This window comes from Channa argus, chromosome 1, assembly GCF_033026475.1.
Source record: "Channa argus isolate prfri chromosome 1, Channa argus male v1.0, whole genome shotgun sequence".
Taxonomy (NCBI): domain Eukaryota; kingdom Metazoa; phylum Chordata; class Actinopteri; order Anabantiformes; family Channidae; genus Channa; species Channa argus.
Window position 1 is genome coordinate 41,359,170 of NC_090197.1, and position 15,926 is coordinate 41,375,095.

At 38.4% G+C, this 15,926-nt stretch overlaps 2 protein-coding genes across 4 annotated transcripts; one reads left to right on the forward strand and one right to left on the reverse strand.

Moving 5' to 3' along the window:
* Positions 1-218: 218 nt before the first annotated feature.
* On the reverse strand, positions 219-5,676 carry ap3m1 (adaptor related protein complex 3 subunit mu 1). 2 transcript variants are annotated; one of them, XM_067521803.1, is made up of 9 exons: positions 5,437-5,676; positions 4,817-5,094; positions 2,556-2,727; positions 2,311-2,448; positions 2,138-2,223; positions 1,914-2,047; positions 1,616-1,823; positions 1,312-1,456; positions 219-1,131 (listed from the first exon to the last, which is right to left on the reverse strand). In XM_067521803.1, exons 2-9 carry the CDS (start codon positions 5,087-5,089, stop codon positions 1,031-1,033), a joined length of 1,257 nt encoding a protein of 418 aa, XP_067377904.1. In that variant the 5' UTR covers positions 5,090-5,094; positions 5,437-5,676; the 3' UTR covers positions 219-1,030. The 2 variants fall into 2 exon arrangements, with proteins under 2 accessions (XP_067377904.1, XP_067377898.1); XM_067521797.1 differs by having other exon boundaries at positions 5,452-5,675.
* A 1,421-nt stretch (positions 5,677-7,097) lies between these two features.
* LOC137136519 (adenosine kinase-like) lies at positions 7,098-15,781 on the forward strand. Of its 2 annotated transcripts, none has more exons than XM_067521968.1 (11): positions 7,098-7,269; positions 9,656-9,730; positions 11,031-11,084; positions 12,462-12,540; positions 12,671-12,843; positions 12,934-13,042; positions 13,252-13,422; positions 13,541-13,576; positions 13,669-13,783; positions 13,893-13,979; positions 14,060-15,781. In XM_067521968.1, the coding sequence occupies exons 1-11, from the start codon at positions 7,178-7,180 to the stop codon at positions 14,182-14,184; spliced, it is 1,116 nt and encodes a 371-aa protein (XP_067378069.1). In that variant the 5' UTR covers positions 7,098-7,177; the 3' UTR covers positions 14,185-15,781. The 2 variants fall into 2 exon arrangements, with proteins under 2 accessions (XP_067378069.1, XP_067378078.1); XM_067521977.1 differs by lacking the exon at positions 7,098-7,269 and adding an exon at positions 8,059-8,209.
* Positions 15,782-15,926: the final 145 nt, after the last annotated feature.

Below are 15,926 nucleotides of genomic sequence, written 5' to 3' on the forward strand. Positions count from 1 at the left end.
GTACACTGTATTGTTACAGCTGAAACCCAAGACTTCTGTGTTAGTGGCTAACCTCTGTGCCACTATGCAGCCATTACCAAAATAACTACTGAACAATATGTCTATAATTATATTACAATATTTCAGTCTGGATCAAAGTGCTGGACCTACCAACCAACACTCCCAAACCTAGAGTCAGTCTTAAAAAAATAAAAATAAAAATAAAAAGCACAGCAAAAAAGACTTTTTTTTTTAATGTTTTGTAAGATATTTCATAAATTGAAAAACAGAACTTACTTCACACAAGAGCTGTAAATAGTAATTTCCCCATAGACAATTGATTGTGCAAATGCTGTGCTGACTAAAGAAGTTGCATTCAAGGTTATGTAAGGATAATAAACATTTGTGAGTGTTGTTTACACAAGTGTTCCCCACAGATAGACTGTGGTTCCCAGGTTCCCTCAGGCCACTGAAACATAAGTGTTTGTACTGTAGCTTGTGCTTTACAAATCACTTTAATCTATGCTGACAAGGCCACATTAAAGAGGAAATATGTGCAAATATACCTGGACTGACAAGTGCATTATAGACAAAAAATGGCTACCTTATGTAAAAGGTTTTCATAGACACGGCTGCTTTCTCTCAGTCAAAATGCAAGTAAGATTGTAAAGGTGTACAGAAGTAGGGAGGATCAAAGCATTGAGCTGTGAGTGTCCCTATTAAAGCTGAAATATTTCCAATAGGCAACACTCAGAATGTGTTAGACAAAAGAAAGAAAAATGGAATGCTGCACAAGTGGATAGAAGTTAATAGCACTTTTAACAAGGTAACATTGATTATTAAGGATTCCCTTTACAGGCCACAAATACCATCCAGTCACTCATAAGTAATGTTGAACACATAATAAATAACTGTTAAAATGCACAATCATTCATTAATAACAATGAGTTGCAGGATAAGTAAGACTTATTGGAGAGCTGCTTCCGCAGGGTGGCGACCTCGTCACCTATTTGGCACATTAGTTGCTTGACATTTGGCCTGAAGCAATTATTCAGGTCCGCACTTGAAATTTACCTGCTTTAGTTACATATTTGACCCCTTTAAACGGCTTGTACTTCTCTCCATACATGTCAAGTCGACTCACCTTTAGGCCTGTACAGATAGAAGACAAGTGAGAAAGTAAGAAATGACTGAAAATACAACTACTGAAACAAAACTAAATGCTATTATAGCAAATTCTGTGTTACTGCTACCGTAAATTTTCTCCGGAGCTGGAGAGACAAGTGGAAAGAAAGAATAAGGTTTTTTTAGTCTAGACTAGTTCAAGATTACCTGATATGGCCAGCTGCTGTATCTTCAGGTCAATGTTAAGTGAGGGGTTCTCTTCAGGCTTGGGGGCTCCTGTCTGCATGCTCATACTGCCATGCAGGTTAGGATGCTTCTGTGGGTTGAGTTTCCCAATATCCCAAACTAGCACCTGCCAAAACATAGAGCTTATGTTTGGCAGCTTAGGTTTAATTTCCCTCTTCCATCACCATTTGAACAAATTGACATCACTTCATTCATTGCTTTAACTTCTCCTTTACCGCCGACCTATTGTACTAGTGCTTCGGACAACCTTGTATGTGGTAGTTACCTTGGTAGAGAGGTCGTAAGTGTAGCTTCCCTGTGTGGCTGTGAGGTTGACACTGAGCACTGCTTTAGGCATGTGAATAGTGACCATCAAGCCCTCCACCGTTTTCCCCATGGTCTGCTTAGGCCCGATAGTGATGTCTAAGCGACCACAAGATCCTGTCTCAAAGAAATTGATGTTCTGCTTAACAAACACTGGGATGGCCACAAGGCTAAGGAAGAAAACAAACAATAATGACCACAATGATATAATTGCAAAAGTCGCTGATTGCCAAAGTACACTACACTACAGCCCTACTTACTTTTGAGAGCTGACATGATAGGTCATGAGTGTGAAGTTTCCGTCTGGTGGAATAAATGAGAGGACACGCTCCGACTCCCAACGCTTAAACCGCACACACGGGTGGAAACTCACATCGTCGAGGAGACTAGGATTCTGTCATCAATGACAATGGCGAGTGAATCTTAGACTTGCACAAATGCACCAGCAGATGCCGTTAAAACACAAAGAAGAAATTTAAATCACCATAAAAGACAGCGTCAGGTCAGGCATCCCAGTGAGTCTCACACACGAGTCAATTACACCCTGAATCTCGGCAAATACTGTTGTGCCTAAAGAGCAAATGTTGAAGCATACAATTATGTTAAACATTTCTGTCAACAATACATTCTTCATCTATGGGGATCAAACAGACTGACCCGATTTGTCCAGTATGGCATCTATCTCCTCTATGACATCAAAATATGCCTCATTATTAGTGTATTTAACACCAGCCCGCCTCCATGGGATATTTGACAGTTGGCCGGTTGGCAACATATCACCAATATTACTTCCTCCTGGAAAACACACCGAACAAAGGCAAAAGAAAAGGAACATAAATGAGCCCACTGCATATTTTGGTTTATGTACACAGAGGGTGACACAGGACTGTTGATCTGTTTACCTGTGAGTGTATTGACAACTGATCGTAGGATTGTGGGAGGCCTGATCATCTCTTTGAGGACATTGGACTCTGTTGCTAGAGGGAAGCCATTGTCCAGCATCTCCTCCAATAGTTCGTACACCGTGACCACATTTTCCTTGATTACACCTTCTGAGCATTCTCCAAAGTAGTCCTGTCAACAGGAATACCTGTTACGCTAAAGTAAACACTGAACTAGCACATGTGAAAAATCTGAAGACCCCTAGCTTTTTTACCCCCATTGTGTCCAAATGCGACTCTGAGTGTACAGTATATTGCAATACACTTTATGGTTGTGGAAACTTAAGTTCACACTGTGAAACTATGTGCAATTTGTTTTAACATGTGGTGGCTATGAGTAGCGCCTTCATTTCCTGTGAGCTGTGCATTAAAAAAATATATTGTGCAACATCACACCAAAGGGCAATCATTTTTGTATGTATACTAACTTCATTTAGTAATTTTTCAAATGTAAACACAAACTGCATGCTCTCCTTAACCATGGTCAACACTCAACCCTGGAAATCAGTTCAATTATAAAAGTATACCAAAGACACAGTGGGATCTGTTCCAAGATTTGAATTGCCATGTCAAATCTGTAGCATGTATTAAAGGTGCAACTAGCTATTTTGATCATTTACATTTAGTCATTTAGAAGATGCTTTTATCCAAAGCGACTTACAAGTGAGGTACAAGGCAGCAAAAATCCAAGACAAGAAGAAAACCTCAAAGTGAAGTCCTATCAGAAAAGTGTTTACACTTCGTGAGCTGCAAGTACAAGAAAGAGCTCAGATAGTTTTTTGGGTTTTTTTTTTTATTTTTAGATCTTTAAATTACTAATGAAAGCATATTTCTAAAATGTTTTTTTTTTTAATCTATACATGGTACTTTTATCAAAAAATGTGGTTTTTAATTATTATATTAAAAATTGAGCGACATTAGTCCCTAGAAATCCGTTAACATTTTGCACTTTCAGATTCCTTCATCTCAAAATCTATGGAGTTTTTAATACCTCAAATAAACTCTGTAGTTAACAAGATAGCTTCACATTTTACTCTCCAACATTAAATTAATCAGTAAATACTGCACTTGTGCTAGTTTGTAGGTGTATTCAAAATGTGGTCGCTAACAAGTGGCTACATAAGAATGCAGTGGTTGTCTGGAACATCAAATGTCATAATGCACGAGACGAAGACCCATCTACTCAGCAGCTCATCGTTACAGCTTCACTGAGTTTATTACTTGCACTCACCAGATATATGATGTCACTATAAAAAAAAAATTATATATATATATATATATATATATATATATATATATATATATATATATATATATATATATATATATATATATATATATATATATATATATATATATATATATATATATATATATATATGTGCGCTACCTCTTTTCTAAATCAAATCACAATTATATTGGTGGTGACACTGAAGTCATCCAACCATGGTTTAATAACATTAGCCTTTTACTTTTGGCGATTAAATGTAAGCTTTAAAATGATTAAAAAGGTGTCCATCTGTAAAGATTACCTTGCGGGAAAAAACGTATAATGATTACAAACTTCTGTTTGACACAAGCTTGTTTCTGCAATACTCCAAATGCAAATAGAAAAAATCCCCTTGCCCTTTTGTCGAGGGAACCAGGAAAATGCTAGCGTTCAGGTTGGTTTACAAAAAACATTATTCCTACAGCACTTTTGGCCTATAATGTTAGATAATACACTAAAAGGGCTTGCAACAATTTTTAGAAGTTTAAGATTACTTAATTAAACTGCCTATTTTGTCTGAGCAGTGCCCTATAGTTTTTCAGTTTCCTATCACAAAGTGTTTTACACTTGTTACCTCTGAAAGTTCTCACCCTTTCTCCGAAAATAAAGTGGTGTATGGTCACAGTACCTCATCACAGATTTCAGTTACAAGACTGACCTCTACATTTCTCATACAAGCTCGAATTTGGCATATTTGGTAAAAATTGCAACTTACTTTGTAGTTGTGACCTTAAAAGCAAGCCTGCATGTGCTTTCTGGACATACTGCAGTTTTATATAAATACAAATTATTTCAGGGAAGTGAAAACTGATTACTTGAATAGCACTCTCATGTCACATGTGACCCACAAGACATCTAAACCACATCTAGACACAATCTGGTATAACGGGACCAAAGCTAGTTTGAAAAGAACCAAAGAAGATTTGGCATCCATTTAGCGAAGCAAGTACACCTGAAATGTGTCGGCGACTCTGTGCAGGAACTCAATGACAAACAGTGGAGGGACTTCAGTCTGGATGACTGAGAGGAAGAAGAGCTTGCCCCTGTATATGGTGATGAGATAGTGGTGTGGGGTCTGCAGGACAGGGGGCACATTTTCCGGCTCCACTGCCTTCTCCTTGGCCTCAAAAAAGTAATCACACACACTCCTGCTGATGACACTCTTCCAGTGTTTCTCCAGGAAGATGTCTCCTGACTGATTAATCAGGAACAGACTGTGGATCATCTCAGCTGCAACAATGAGGTGTTTGTTCTTGTTAGTAGTGTTCTGTGTTTCTGACAGACATTACATCAGCAGATTTGAAAACTTTGGTCCTTATCAATAACTTGTTAGTTTACAAATCAAAACAATGAAAATGTTACAGTAAAGCTCTCTCACTTCTTGTAAACATTTACCTACTGTTAATTAGTCTGTGAAACTAACTTCAACCACAGCTGACTTCCCCGGCTGTTTAGCAATCTGAGATTGCATCTTCGATGGCAATCTTTTTACCATTTGCTGTCTTACAGTAAAAACAAACTAGACAGACCGACACAGAGAACAAATGGCAATGTATACAAAGTTTCACATACTATTTAAAGTTTTACCTGCTAACTCCAGTTGCTTATGCCAGGAATATATAATTTGTGCCAATATGGCAGAGTTGTGCGAGCTGCAAAGCAGACGCCTGCAAATCTATGCACACGTAAACATAATGTAATCCCGTGTACACATCGACAAATCAAAACATGAACGTCTCAAATATTCTTATTAAAGTAGTGACATATATTCTAGACGGTTAAATTACGGTTAAATAACTCTTAAATCAATGCCATCGATACTTTCAGAGCTAAGTTTCAGAATTTTTATTCAGGCGAAATTTGCGGGCAGCTAAGTCCGTATGTGACGCCCTTGTATTTACAACCCTGAGCAGTGTCTGTCAGGTGTGTGTTCACTCCATCCAACAGCCTTCTCAAGATAACCCACATTGGCTTTGACAAATTGCTTGAACTCCTCTTAGGATTCAGAGGTGGAAAGGAAATAGTTGACATAACTATGTTGTAATTTTGTTTTTGTAAGTAAATTGCTTGACTGTAAAATCCAAGTAGCAATTACAGTCCTTTCTTAGAAAACATAACAAAACAAACAAACAAACAAAAACTTTATATAACAAAAGCTGAGGAAATATAATTAAATTAAAATGTAATTACACTTTTCTTTTAAAAAATATATAACTTCTTGATCACTGCTTCATAAATTATCAGATGTCTAGCTGGACACCAAAAAGTGAAGACACATGAGTCTGGTCCAAACTCAAGAAAGCAAGATATATCTGGACATTGCTTTTGTGGGTTTTGTTGTATATTAGTAAGTAAAGACATGCATGTACTTATTAAACACAATCATAAAACAAGTTAAGGATTTGTCTTGCTATAGCTTTTTAATTCCCATTTGGAATAAATATGATGATGTGGAAGTGTCTCTATGCTCCTGCTTCTTGATTGTTGTTTAAGTTAACAAGAGTCTTTCTTCTCTTCTCTCTAGTCTTTCTGGACTATAAAAACAGTCATGTAACAGCTGGTCTATTGTTTCAACTTCATTTAAAAATATTTGACTAAATCCTAATTTGTAAGCCACCAAATATATTTACAAAGTAATATTATAGCCAAAGTTTTAGACAAGTTGAATAAAGAACACCATTTGCACCATGAACTGAAAAGCTAAACGCTCTTTCACCTGATTCTGACTGTATGGTTCTAATGATAGTTGTCCGTTAGATTGGATCTGTTTTTTGTGCAGTAATATTAACTAATGTTAGTTGTGATGAATATTGTATGTTTGTATCCAACATGTTAAGTGTTTGATTCATAATACATATAGTTACTATAGGTACCACTCTTGACACAAATTTGATTTATGCAGCCTTAATGTCTTTACACACGACGTTGTGTGATTTTTCTCTGCACTGGCTACCTGCAGTTATCACGCCTCTGTGGAGAGCACGCTGACGGACTGTATGGGTGTATGGTATGCAGGCTCTACAGCTGAGGACAGTAAAACTGTGCAGAGGGTGATAAATGCAGCTCAAAAAGTCATCAGCGGCCCTCACGTACGTATTGTAGCACCGGGTCGCTGGAAACGTGGGTGGACCCCTTCCCCAGCAAAACATCTGGCTTTTGATTGGTGGTGCTGTGTGAAGACGTCACACAGCCGCGAGGCCAACAGGATTGCCTGCGAGTCTCAACCCAGGGTGATTTAGGATTGATCGCTGTTAGCGCGGCCGCATTTTCTCGCCGGTTTTAAGGTGTTTCCAACGTGCTCAGCCGGTCAGCGATGGCTTCTGAAGAACCAAAAGCAAAGAAACCTAAACTTTCAGAGGAGGAGAAGACAGAGTCTCCGACCAAAAAGACCCCAGCGAAGCTAAGGTGAACAAAATATAAAAATAAAATGCTAACAAAGTGGGTCTCTGCGCATCGAGAAGTTGCTTGTGAATACAATTCACGCATTTAGTTAACAAAGTTACCCTGAATACTTTATGAATGCGTGGATGAAGGTTGAAGTTGAGAATGTGAAGTTTTTTCAAACCATGAAATGTCTGTGATCACCACAGTGAGGAGAAGAGGTCGCCTTTCATAACGACCGGTGTAAAGTCCTTTTAATGTGGTTATCTTTTAACATAACGTTACCGCTGTAGCTACAGTAGCGTTGGCTAGTTGTAAAATGGATCAGAAGAGCCTAGACCCTGCTCTTGTCAGATAACGTGCCAATATCTAATCTAAGTATAACGTGACCCCCACCTGCCCCTACATGTTTAAAAGCTGCAGAAAGAAATGCTTGCACTGGTCTGGGCACTGCCAGGAATTGCTCTGCTTCTTGCAATGGTTGCTGCAGAGGAAGCTGGCCGGGGCCACGCTGTACCACGTCTTAAAACAATGAATTACGAGGCGCTCACATGGTTGCGCATATGTAATGTTTTGGTTTTTCGATCCGAAATAAACCTGACAATAGTAACGACTTTTCTTGTTCAACTTAGCCAAACCTGCTCTTGTGATATATCGGCACGCTTCTCATGATGTAATTTAGCTTCAAAAACGGACTTGATTGAGAATAGACTCGGCAAGACAAGCCAATCACTTGACAGGGCCACGCTGTCTTTGGCCTTTCCTCCTTCTGATGCCTCCAATCAGGCAGTCCCGGGTAGGAGGGCCTGTGTTTGCAGGAGAAAATCGATCTCCCCGCTCACTGAGCTGAAATTGGGAAGTTTTTTAAAATGCTTGTCTTTTTGTCAGCCGGGTTTTGGTTGCTCAACAGGTCTGTCACTATCTAGCTGATACACAGAAACAGGAACACTATGTCTTCTGCAAGGTAAGAACACGTTGTCATATAGAGAATGATGCAAAGACAGGCATGGTGTTTTGTTTAATGTAACTGGGTGCATAAGCCCGGCAATCATCTGCGTGCATACGGACAGATGTATGGGCTGTAGGAATTGATAGTAAGGGTGTGTTATCTGCTTGGTCAGACGATTTCTCGGTTGTCCAACGAACAGCACTTCTTTGCCTGGGATTTTGTCTTTTTCAAAAGCCTTATTTCATCTTTCTTCTTCTAGTGCCAATAAATCATTAAATCTGTGTTAAATATGCTCTGGCATATTCACGTGGAGGTGGCATCTGTCAGAGACCGTGTTCAAAGGGTTCCTCCAGCTGGGGCTTTCCCAGAAATGCTGACAAAATTGTGTTGCCATGAAGGGATAGTATGAACGAGTAAAACTAATACCAGTGCCAACACAATCTTCTTTGGGATTTCACAATGTTTGCCTCAGATAATACAGTACTGACTAAAAAGGTTACTTTGCAGACTACTCCTTAGCTTTAGGCACATATTCATGTCAAGCACCAGTTCCAGTGAAAATGTAATGTGTTTACACAAAAGAGGTGCATTTTTAGTTCCAGTGTTGGGAATGTTTTCCTATGGTTTTTAAAATAAAGATTATGAGAGTTTATGTGGGTTTCTATTATATGCAAACCAAGGCCTCAGGAAATAACAGACCGCACTAACGCGGAGACACAGGCTACCACTGTCCAGATGTTCCTATGCTTTTATAGCATGTTTGAATTCAAGATTCAAAGAACTTTACTGATCTCATAGGAAAACTGCATTGCCTTGTCACAGCTGCTCTCCGCAAGAAAAGTAGAAAATAAAGGAAAAGCACCTTAACCACATAGACAAATAAACAAATACAAACTACTGAAATACAACTAAACACAATTAGATGATGTAAATAATAATTTACCCTAAAAATAAAAAAAGTAAATAATGTCCATTTAGCCCTGTCAGTCCCCCTCCTTTTTGTGGCATTCTGTAGAGCACTGCATTACTGGTTGGGTATCCCCACACAGACCAGATTCATTTTCATTTTTAGTATTTTTGGATGAGTCATGTGTTTCCTAAAAATGCCTGTTAGTCATGTCTTGTTTTATGGTTGGGTTAAAAATTTGAAATCATGTGATTGAAGTTACATGGACACAAAACATTGGGGTTTTCAAATGAAGGGTCAAGGCTGGCACTAAAGCAAGCACACTCAGTAACATAAGCAAATATGATTTTTATTTTTTAACTGTTTTAGTTAACATAGTAACCTGTACACAAATTGCAACTTTTAATAAATCAGCCAGTCAGTCCAAATCTATAACTGATCCGGTTTAGTTAAGAGGAGCTTCAGAAGATTAAGACAAACACAGGACGAAAAGGACTCTGCCCTTATTTCTTTCACACTAGTTTTTGCTTTAATATCTAATCTTTATGTTTCAGCCCTAATTCACTCTTTGGAATGGGAAACCCCTTGCTGGACATGTGTGCAGTAGTGGACAAAGACTTATTGGACAAGTAAGTTGGAGTTTGAATAATTAATAATATTTGAATAAAAATAAATTACACAACTTTCCTTAACCCTAGAATTATGTTGCAGTAGGTCCGTTTTGTTAAATGTTTGGAGCCTAAATGTATATTTATTTTCTACTGTAAAAGCACTATCAGTTCAATAGAAATGTAAACAGTGTCTCTGAGGTCACGCCTTGGGCGTCTTCTCTTACAGAAGACGCCCAAGGACGTAACTCAATCAATGGAGATATAAGATAATGATGATGGAAGAGACCAGAGCACAGTAAATGACAAATTCGTCTAATAATCAGCTTCAGCAGAACTGTATGTCCAGCAGATGCACTCAGTCATCAGTTTCTTAGATGCACTGATGCTGTCTAGTCCAGCATCCTGAAATAAATCTTCCCCTTGGTGAAGGTGATCTGTTGAAACTGTGTGAAAGTTGTTGTTTGTGCTGCTGCTGAATCATTCTTATTTTTACTTCATTTATTTCAATTAACCCATATTTAATACCAGAAAATCCTCTCTTTGTAATTTGTGCACTCTATTTTATATCCTGAAATGACTGTTTGTTTGTCATTGACCTGCTTTCAAATAACATGTATCTGCCTGTTGCTGCTAAATTAACTGAAAGGGTGTGACCCTCCATACTCCTTCATGACATTCATGTTATACATTATCATTTTTTGGAAGGGTTTAGTTAAATGTCATCAGCCAAGACTTAAACGCAATATGAAGATACAAAAAAAATCAGTTTGTCTCATTTTCCATATAACCGTTTAAGGTTGTGTAGTTCCTGCAAATTCACAGATTATTACATATGCAATGGAGGATTACTGCTGCATATCAAATCAGTCTGAGCAGCGGTTTTCTAGTCTGTCCAGAATCTGTCACACATAGTTGACCAGGGCAAAGGTCTCCTCTGGGTTCCAGCTCAGAGTCCACTCTCAAGACTCTTGCATAAACTCTGGGATTAGAGCTAAACCAGCCAAGCACAGCTTCATTTCAGTTTCACATAGAATAGAGCAACTGCAACTTAATCTTCAACCTGCCTTCGTCTTTCAGAGAAAACTACACTCTGTTTGCCTTTGGCTTCGCTAACATGTTTGATTTGGACTGAGTATTGGTTGAAGTAACAAGGCAAAGTCTTTCAAAGCTCTGCCATATGATTTAACAGCTGAATAATTTTGGTGATTCATGTTTTCCACATAAAGACTTATCCATGTACATCTTTGTCTAAATAGACAAAAAAAAAAAAAGAGTTTGATTTAGCATGTGTCTGATGACCTCTTTTTATTATTTCCAGGTACACTCTGAAACCCAATGACCAGATCCTGGCAGAGGACAAACACAAACCACTGTTAGTAACCCGTATATTGCAATATTTTCTTCAGAATATAGGCATGCTTTTACATCTACTACTTTGTTGTAGTCTGTACAGAGATAAAAGTAAAAGCATGTTAATTAATCCCGAGTTTGCTTCTCCCTATTATGGGGTAGGCCACTCAAAACAGGCAAAGACATAAAATCATCACAGTTGATCTGAGGTTTTTTTTTCAGACGTCCAATGGCAGGACAGCAAATATAGTAGAGAGAGACTCTCAGCCAATAGCAAAGTGGGGCATTTCACCTCCCAGTCTCTCCACGAAAAGAAGGCAAACAATAAACAGCAGGAGATAAGAGTGTGATTTGTCTCTGGTTTACACTGGTGTATTCTGACTCTCCGCAGTTATGACGATAAGTAGCTCTGTAATGCCTTCTACTTTACATGTAGTACTTATTAAATTGAATCACGTGTATGTTGGTAAATTGTGATTTTGAGCATTGAATAACATGCCATTTGATGTAGTCAGATGTTTATAAGTGATAAATGTGAGATTTTTGTTTTTTTCTCTCCACCTACCGGAACATCTGGTTCCCAGCATAGGGTCTGTTATAGTTTTCACATACAAACTTGAACTCCCATAAACCACACAAACTCTTATCGGTGTGGGTTCACACAGCTGCTATATATATACTGCATATTGTGGCAAAAGCGTCACTAATTTGCCATAAGTGCAGCATGAGACATTGTTATGTAACATGCGTTAGCGCTAGTAAAATCAGTGAACAGTGAATTTTGTGATGTGAATTGTACCTAGAAGAAGTAAGATGCTGGCTTCTGCAAAGAGTACAGCCTGACACCAGATTAGGTTACTGGCTTTCAACACCACATCCATCCAAAAGCACATAACAGGGGTGGACACATTAAAGTAATAGCTGAATAGTGTTGTGTAAACCAAACAATAACCATATGACAAACACTACCTTTTTTCAAACTAATGTGATTTGATGAGAGACAACTGAAAAAAGCTGAGATTAGGTTTTAAAAACACAATTGTCTGTCCATTAAATATTAAGCTACAATCAGAAGACAGCTTAGCATGACATTTGGAAATGGAGCATCATATGAAACATCCCTTCTGTTGGTGTACAGATCAAAAACATCCAAAAAACTGTTTCTCTAAAGCTCCCTAATTAATGTACAATCTCATTGGTCAGTTTGGTCAGGGCAAGATATTTTTCGTTCTTTATGTGCAGCTAAGCTAATCTGCTGTTGGCTATAGCTTAATTATCTCACCTCTCTAGTTCTTGTAGACAATGAACATCTCAAATTTGCAGAATGCACAAACCTAACAGTGGACAGTGACTCTTCCTTCACAACAATGGATCAATTGACTTGTGTGTTTGTGTGTAGCTTTGAGGAGCTAGTGAAGAAGTTCAAAGTCGAGTACCATGCTGGAGGAGCCACACAGAATTCAATAAAGATTGCTCAGGTCAGTCGTGCACAGACAGACTTATTCATTTTTTGTGCTGTCACCATATCAATGCTTTGTGCATCATTACTTTAAATGTGAGTAGAGGTAATCGACTGATGCTGATCAGAGCCTTTCTCTCTGTGTGTAGTGGATGATCCAGGAGCCCCAAAAAGTGGGTACATTCTTTGGCTGCATTGGCAAAGACAAGTTTGGGGAAATCTTAAAGCAGAAGGCTGAGGCAGCCCACATCGACGCCCACTACTATGAGCAAGATGCAGAGCCCACAGGAACATGTGCTTCTTGCATCACTGCAGATAACAGGTGGGTATTTAGATAATAAGCATATGTTGTTTAATTATAATCACATCAGCCTTTAACTTTCACATGTCATTATTTGTTTCCTCCTCGCAGGTCTCTGGTAGCAAATCTTGCTGCTGCTAACTGTTATAAGAAAGAAAAGCATTTAGACCTTGAAGACAACTGGGAGCTGGTAGAAAAAGCTAAAGTCTACTATATTGCTGTGAGTAGTAGAAGTTACCAAACCACTATAATGTGTGCTATGCCATTTACGTCTGGCATTCAGGTTAACTCATTGCATTGTATTTTTTATTTTTTTTTACCTTTTTTACCTGTGTGTCCTGTAGACGATCCACAGTTTCTTTTTATGACTTGAGTGTGTACCATTTATTACAGCCCATCAAAATAAAAAAAGCAATTCCTTCCTTCCAGGGTTTCTTTCTGACTGTCTCCTTGGAGTCCATCCTGAAAGTGGCAAAACACGCATCTGAAAACAATAAGCTTTTTTGCCTGAACCTCTCTGCTCCCTTCATCTGCCAATTCTTCAAGGACAACCTCATGCAGGTTATGCCCTATGTTGATGTGCTGTTCGGCAATGAAACAGTAAGCTAGATTTTCACATTCTTCAAATACTCCGTTTATTGGCTGCACACGGTCCCTCTGTGCTTTGTGTGATGATTAGATCTTTCAAGGTAAAACATAAAGACCTTTGTTTCCTCAGGAGGCCGCTGCATTTGCTAAAGAGCAGGACCTTGAGGTGAGTGGACTGACATTTTGGCCCTAGTGCAGATTTATTTACATGTTTTTGTTTTATTTGCTCAATTGTGTTGATCTGTATTTTGTTTGTAGACTGAGGACACAAAGGAAATTGCCCAGAAGGCCCAGGCTTTACCCAAAGAAAACACAAAGAGGAAGAGGATTGTAGTGTTGACCCAGGGAAAGGATGAAACGATTATGGCTTTAAGTAAGATTTTCTATTTATTCTTTACTTAGTTGGTTGTGTTTCTCCCAGTCCCATGGACCATTGTATAGACTATAATGTAGAGGTATACATTTTCTGTGTGTGCATTCAGGTGACACAGTCAAGACTTTTCCAGTAATAAAGATTGACCCCAAGGACATAGTTGACACAACAGGTGCAGGTGATGCCTTTGTAGGAGGTATGTTTTCCTGTGTTTTCATTTTGTACGTTGTTAGTTTGCTTTGTATTTTTTGCTGATGCCTTTCCTCTGTGCTGTAGGTTTCCTGTCTGAGCTTATCCAGGAGAAACCACTCGATCAGTGCGTTAAGGCAGCACACTACGCTGCCAACGTTGTCATCAGCCGAGCTGGTTGCACGGTTCCAGACAAACCTGACTTTAAATGATAACTCTTGGATTTTTTCCTTCAGTCTGAAACCTCATACATGCCCTACAATACGCAAATGACCCTTAAGGTTTTTTTTGTTGTTGTTTTGTTTTGTTTTTTAGATGCACCACCCATAATTCCTAAACTCCCTTTTAATCTGTCAGATACCTGTCTATGTAATTTTTCAATTTATACGCACATTATTTCTTACCGACTGTTGCTCAGGTGCCTCCTGACGTGTGTGCCTGTGTCCTCCACTTGGGGCCGCTAGAGGATCATGGAGCCAAGAGCCAGCACAGGGATTTGTTTTTAAGTAACCTTAAAGGAATCACGGTCACACCAGATAAATTAGCTTTACACATCCTTTTTTTTTTTTTTTTTTTTTTTCTTAATAGGAAGTCATTTTGGGAATATTTCAGGAAGTGTTTTTGCTCCCTCGATGCCACTGTTTGGCTAGATTGACATTCAGCTGATTCTACGGCGACCTCATGTCTTGACATCACAGTCATGAGTTTTTTTTTTCCTTCCTCTTGGAAACCGAAACAAAGCACTAGAGGTTAAATCAAAAATTATGCAGAAACTGGACTAAAGGAAGAAATATTGCTGTCAAGAGGTTTTGGATGGTGCATTGAAAATGTGCATTTGTTTTACAATTCTTTTAAAGACTAATTATTTCTGATTATGATTTTAGACTCTAGTTTTAAAAGGCCAGTCATGAAACCAAATGTTCTTTTAAGTGCATTCATTGAAAATGTGTCAAAGCCTCTGTCCTTTAAGTCCTATGATCATTCAAATGTTAGTGATGTTCAGAAGTTATCTTCAACATAAGCTTTGTGGATGTTTACATTTTTCTCACGCTCTTTACTGTAAAAGTTGAAGTCTTGCAGGCCTACAAGTGGTTCGGGAATCTGTGTTGCGTTTGCCGGGAAACTTACAACCTAGGCCACTTATCAAGTGTCTTGCAATGAAGAAAATGGCCACATCACTTTTTAGAATTGTCACGTTTGAATTAGATCATATTTGAATGTTGCTAAAGCTCGGTGGCATTAAAATGAGTCTGCCTTGTAATGTTACTTTTTCCCCTGAAATCACTACTCTGTGTTGTTTCTTGGTGTAAATGAAGTCTTGAACAGTCAGGATATGTAACCCAACTGTAGAAGTGTTGGCTTTGCTAAATCATATTTACATTTAATGGAAATTTCACTATCAGATTTGACATAAGCTAAATACAGACTCAGGCCAAATATGTGAATTGGGGCTGAACACTTCAAAACATCAGTATTTACTGAAAGAGTGTGATCTTAACAAGGGCGGATTTAGTGATTTCAGGGCCCAAGGCCAATAATTCAATTACTTGTGTATATAATTTGAGGAGTCGCCACACCTGTTGCATAGTGATTCCCAATATTAAACTTCTTTCTGTTGTCCATATTCACATAGTAGTTATTGTGGATGCAAATGATCAGCAGGTACACAAGAAAAGAAGCACTCTGCAAAAAACATTAAACTCAAAAACTTACACAATTGATTCCAATGTAGAAAGTTGTATCAGGCAGTACTGACAGTAAAATGAGCCAATTCTTTTTAGTGCCCCCCCCCCCAAACAAAAAAAGAAACAGACTAAATAACATGTAAAAGACAATAACCAGATATCCATCCATAGCTGCTGCTGCTGCACCGGATATCAGACACAACCAATTCAGTCTCAAAAACATTTACCACAATTAGCCATAAACATATTCATGCAGTTTGACTGGGCAG

Bases quoted from the DNA above. Each gene is read 5' to 3' on its own strand.
- ap3m1 (XM_067521803.1), bottom strand. From the start codon at position 5,089: ATGATCCACAGTCTGTTCCTGATTAATCAGTCAGGAGACATCTTCCTG. The intron at 2,728-4,816 runs GTGTACTTGCTT...TCCTGTTGACAG, and splicing joins GAGTCGCCGACACATTTCAG to GACTACTTTGGAGAATGCTC. The intron at 2,449-2,555 runs GTAAACAGATCA...TGTGTTTTCCAG, and splicing joins AGTTGTCAATACACTCACAG to GAGGAAGTAATATTGGTGAT.
- LOC137136519 (XM_067521968.1), top strand. From the start codon at position 7,178: ATGGCTTCTGAAGAACCAAAAGCAAAGAAACCTAAACTTTCAGAGGAG. The intron at 9,731-11,030 runs GTAAGTTGGAGT...TATTATTTCCAG, and splicing joins GACAAAGACTTATTGGACAA to GTACACTCTGAAACCCAATG. The intron at 11,085-12,461 runs GTTAGTAACCCG...GTTTGTGTGTAG, and splicing joins GAGGACAAACACAAACCACT to CTTTGAGGAGCTAGTGAAGA.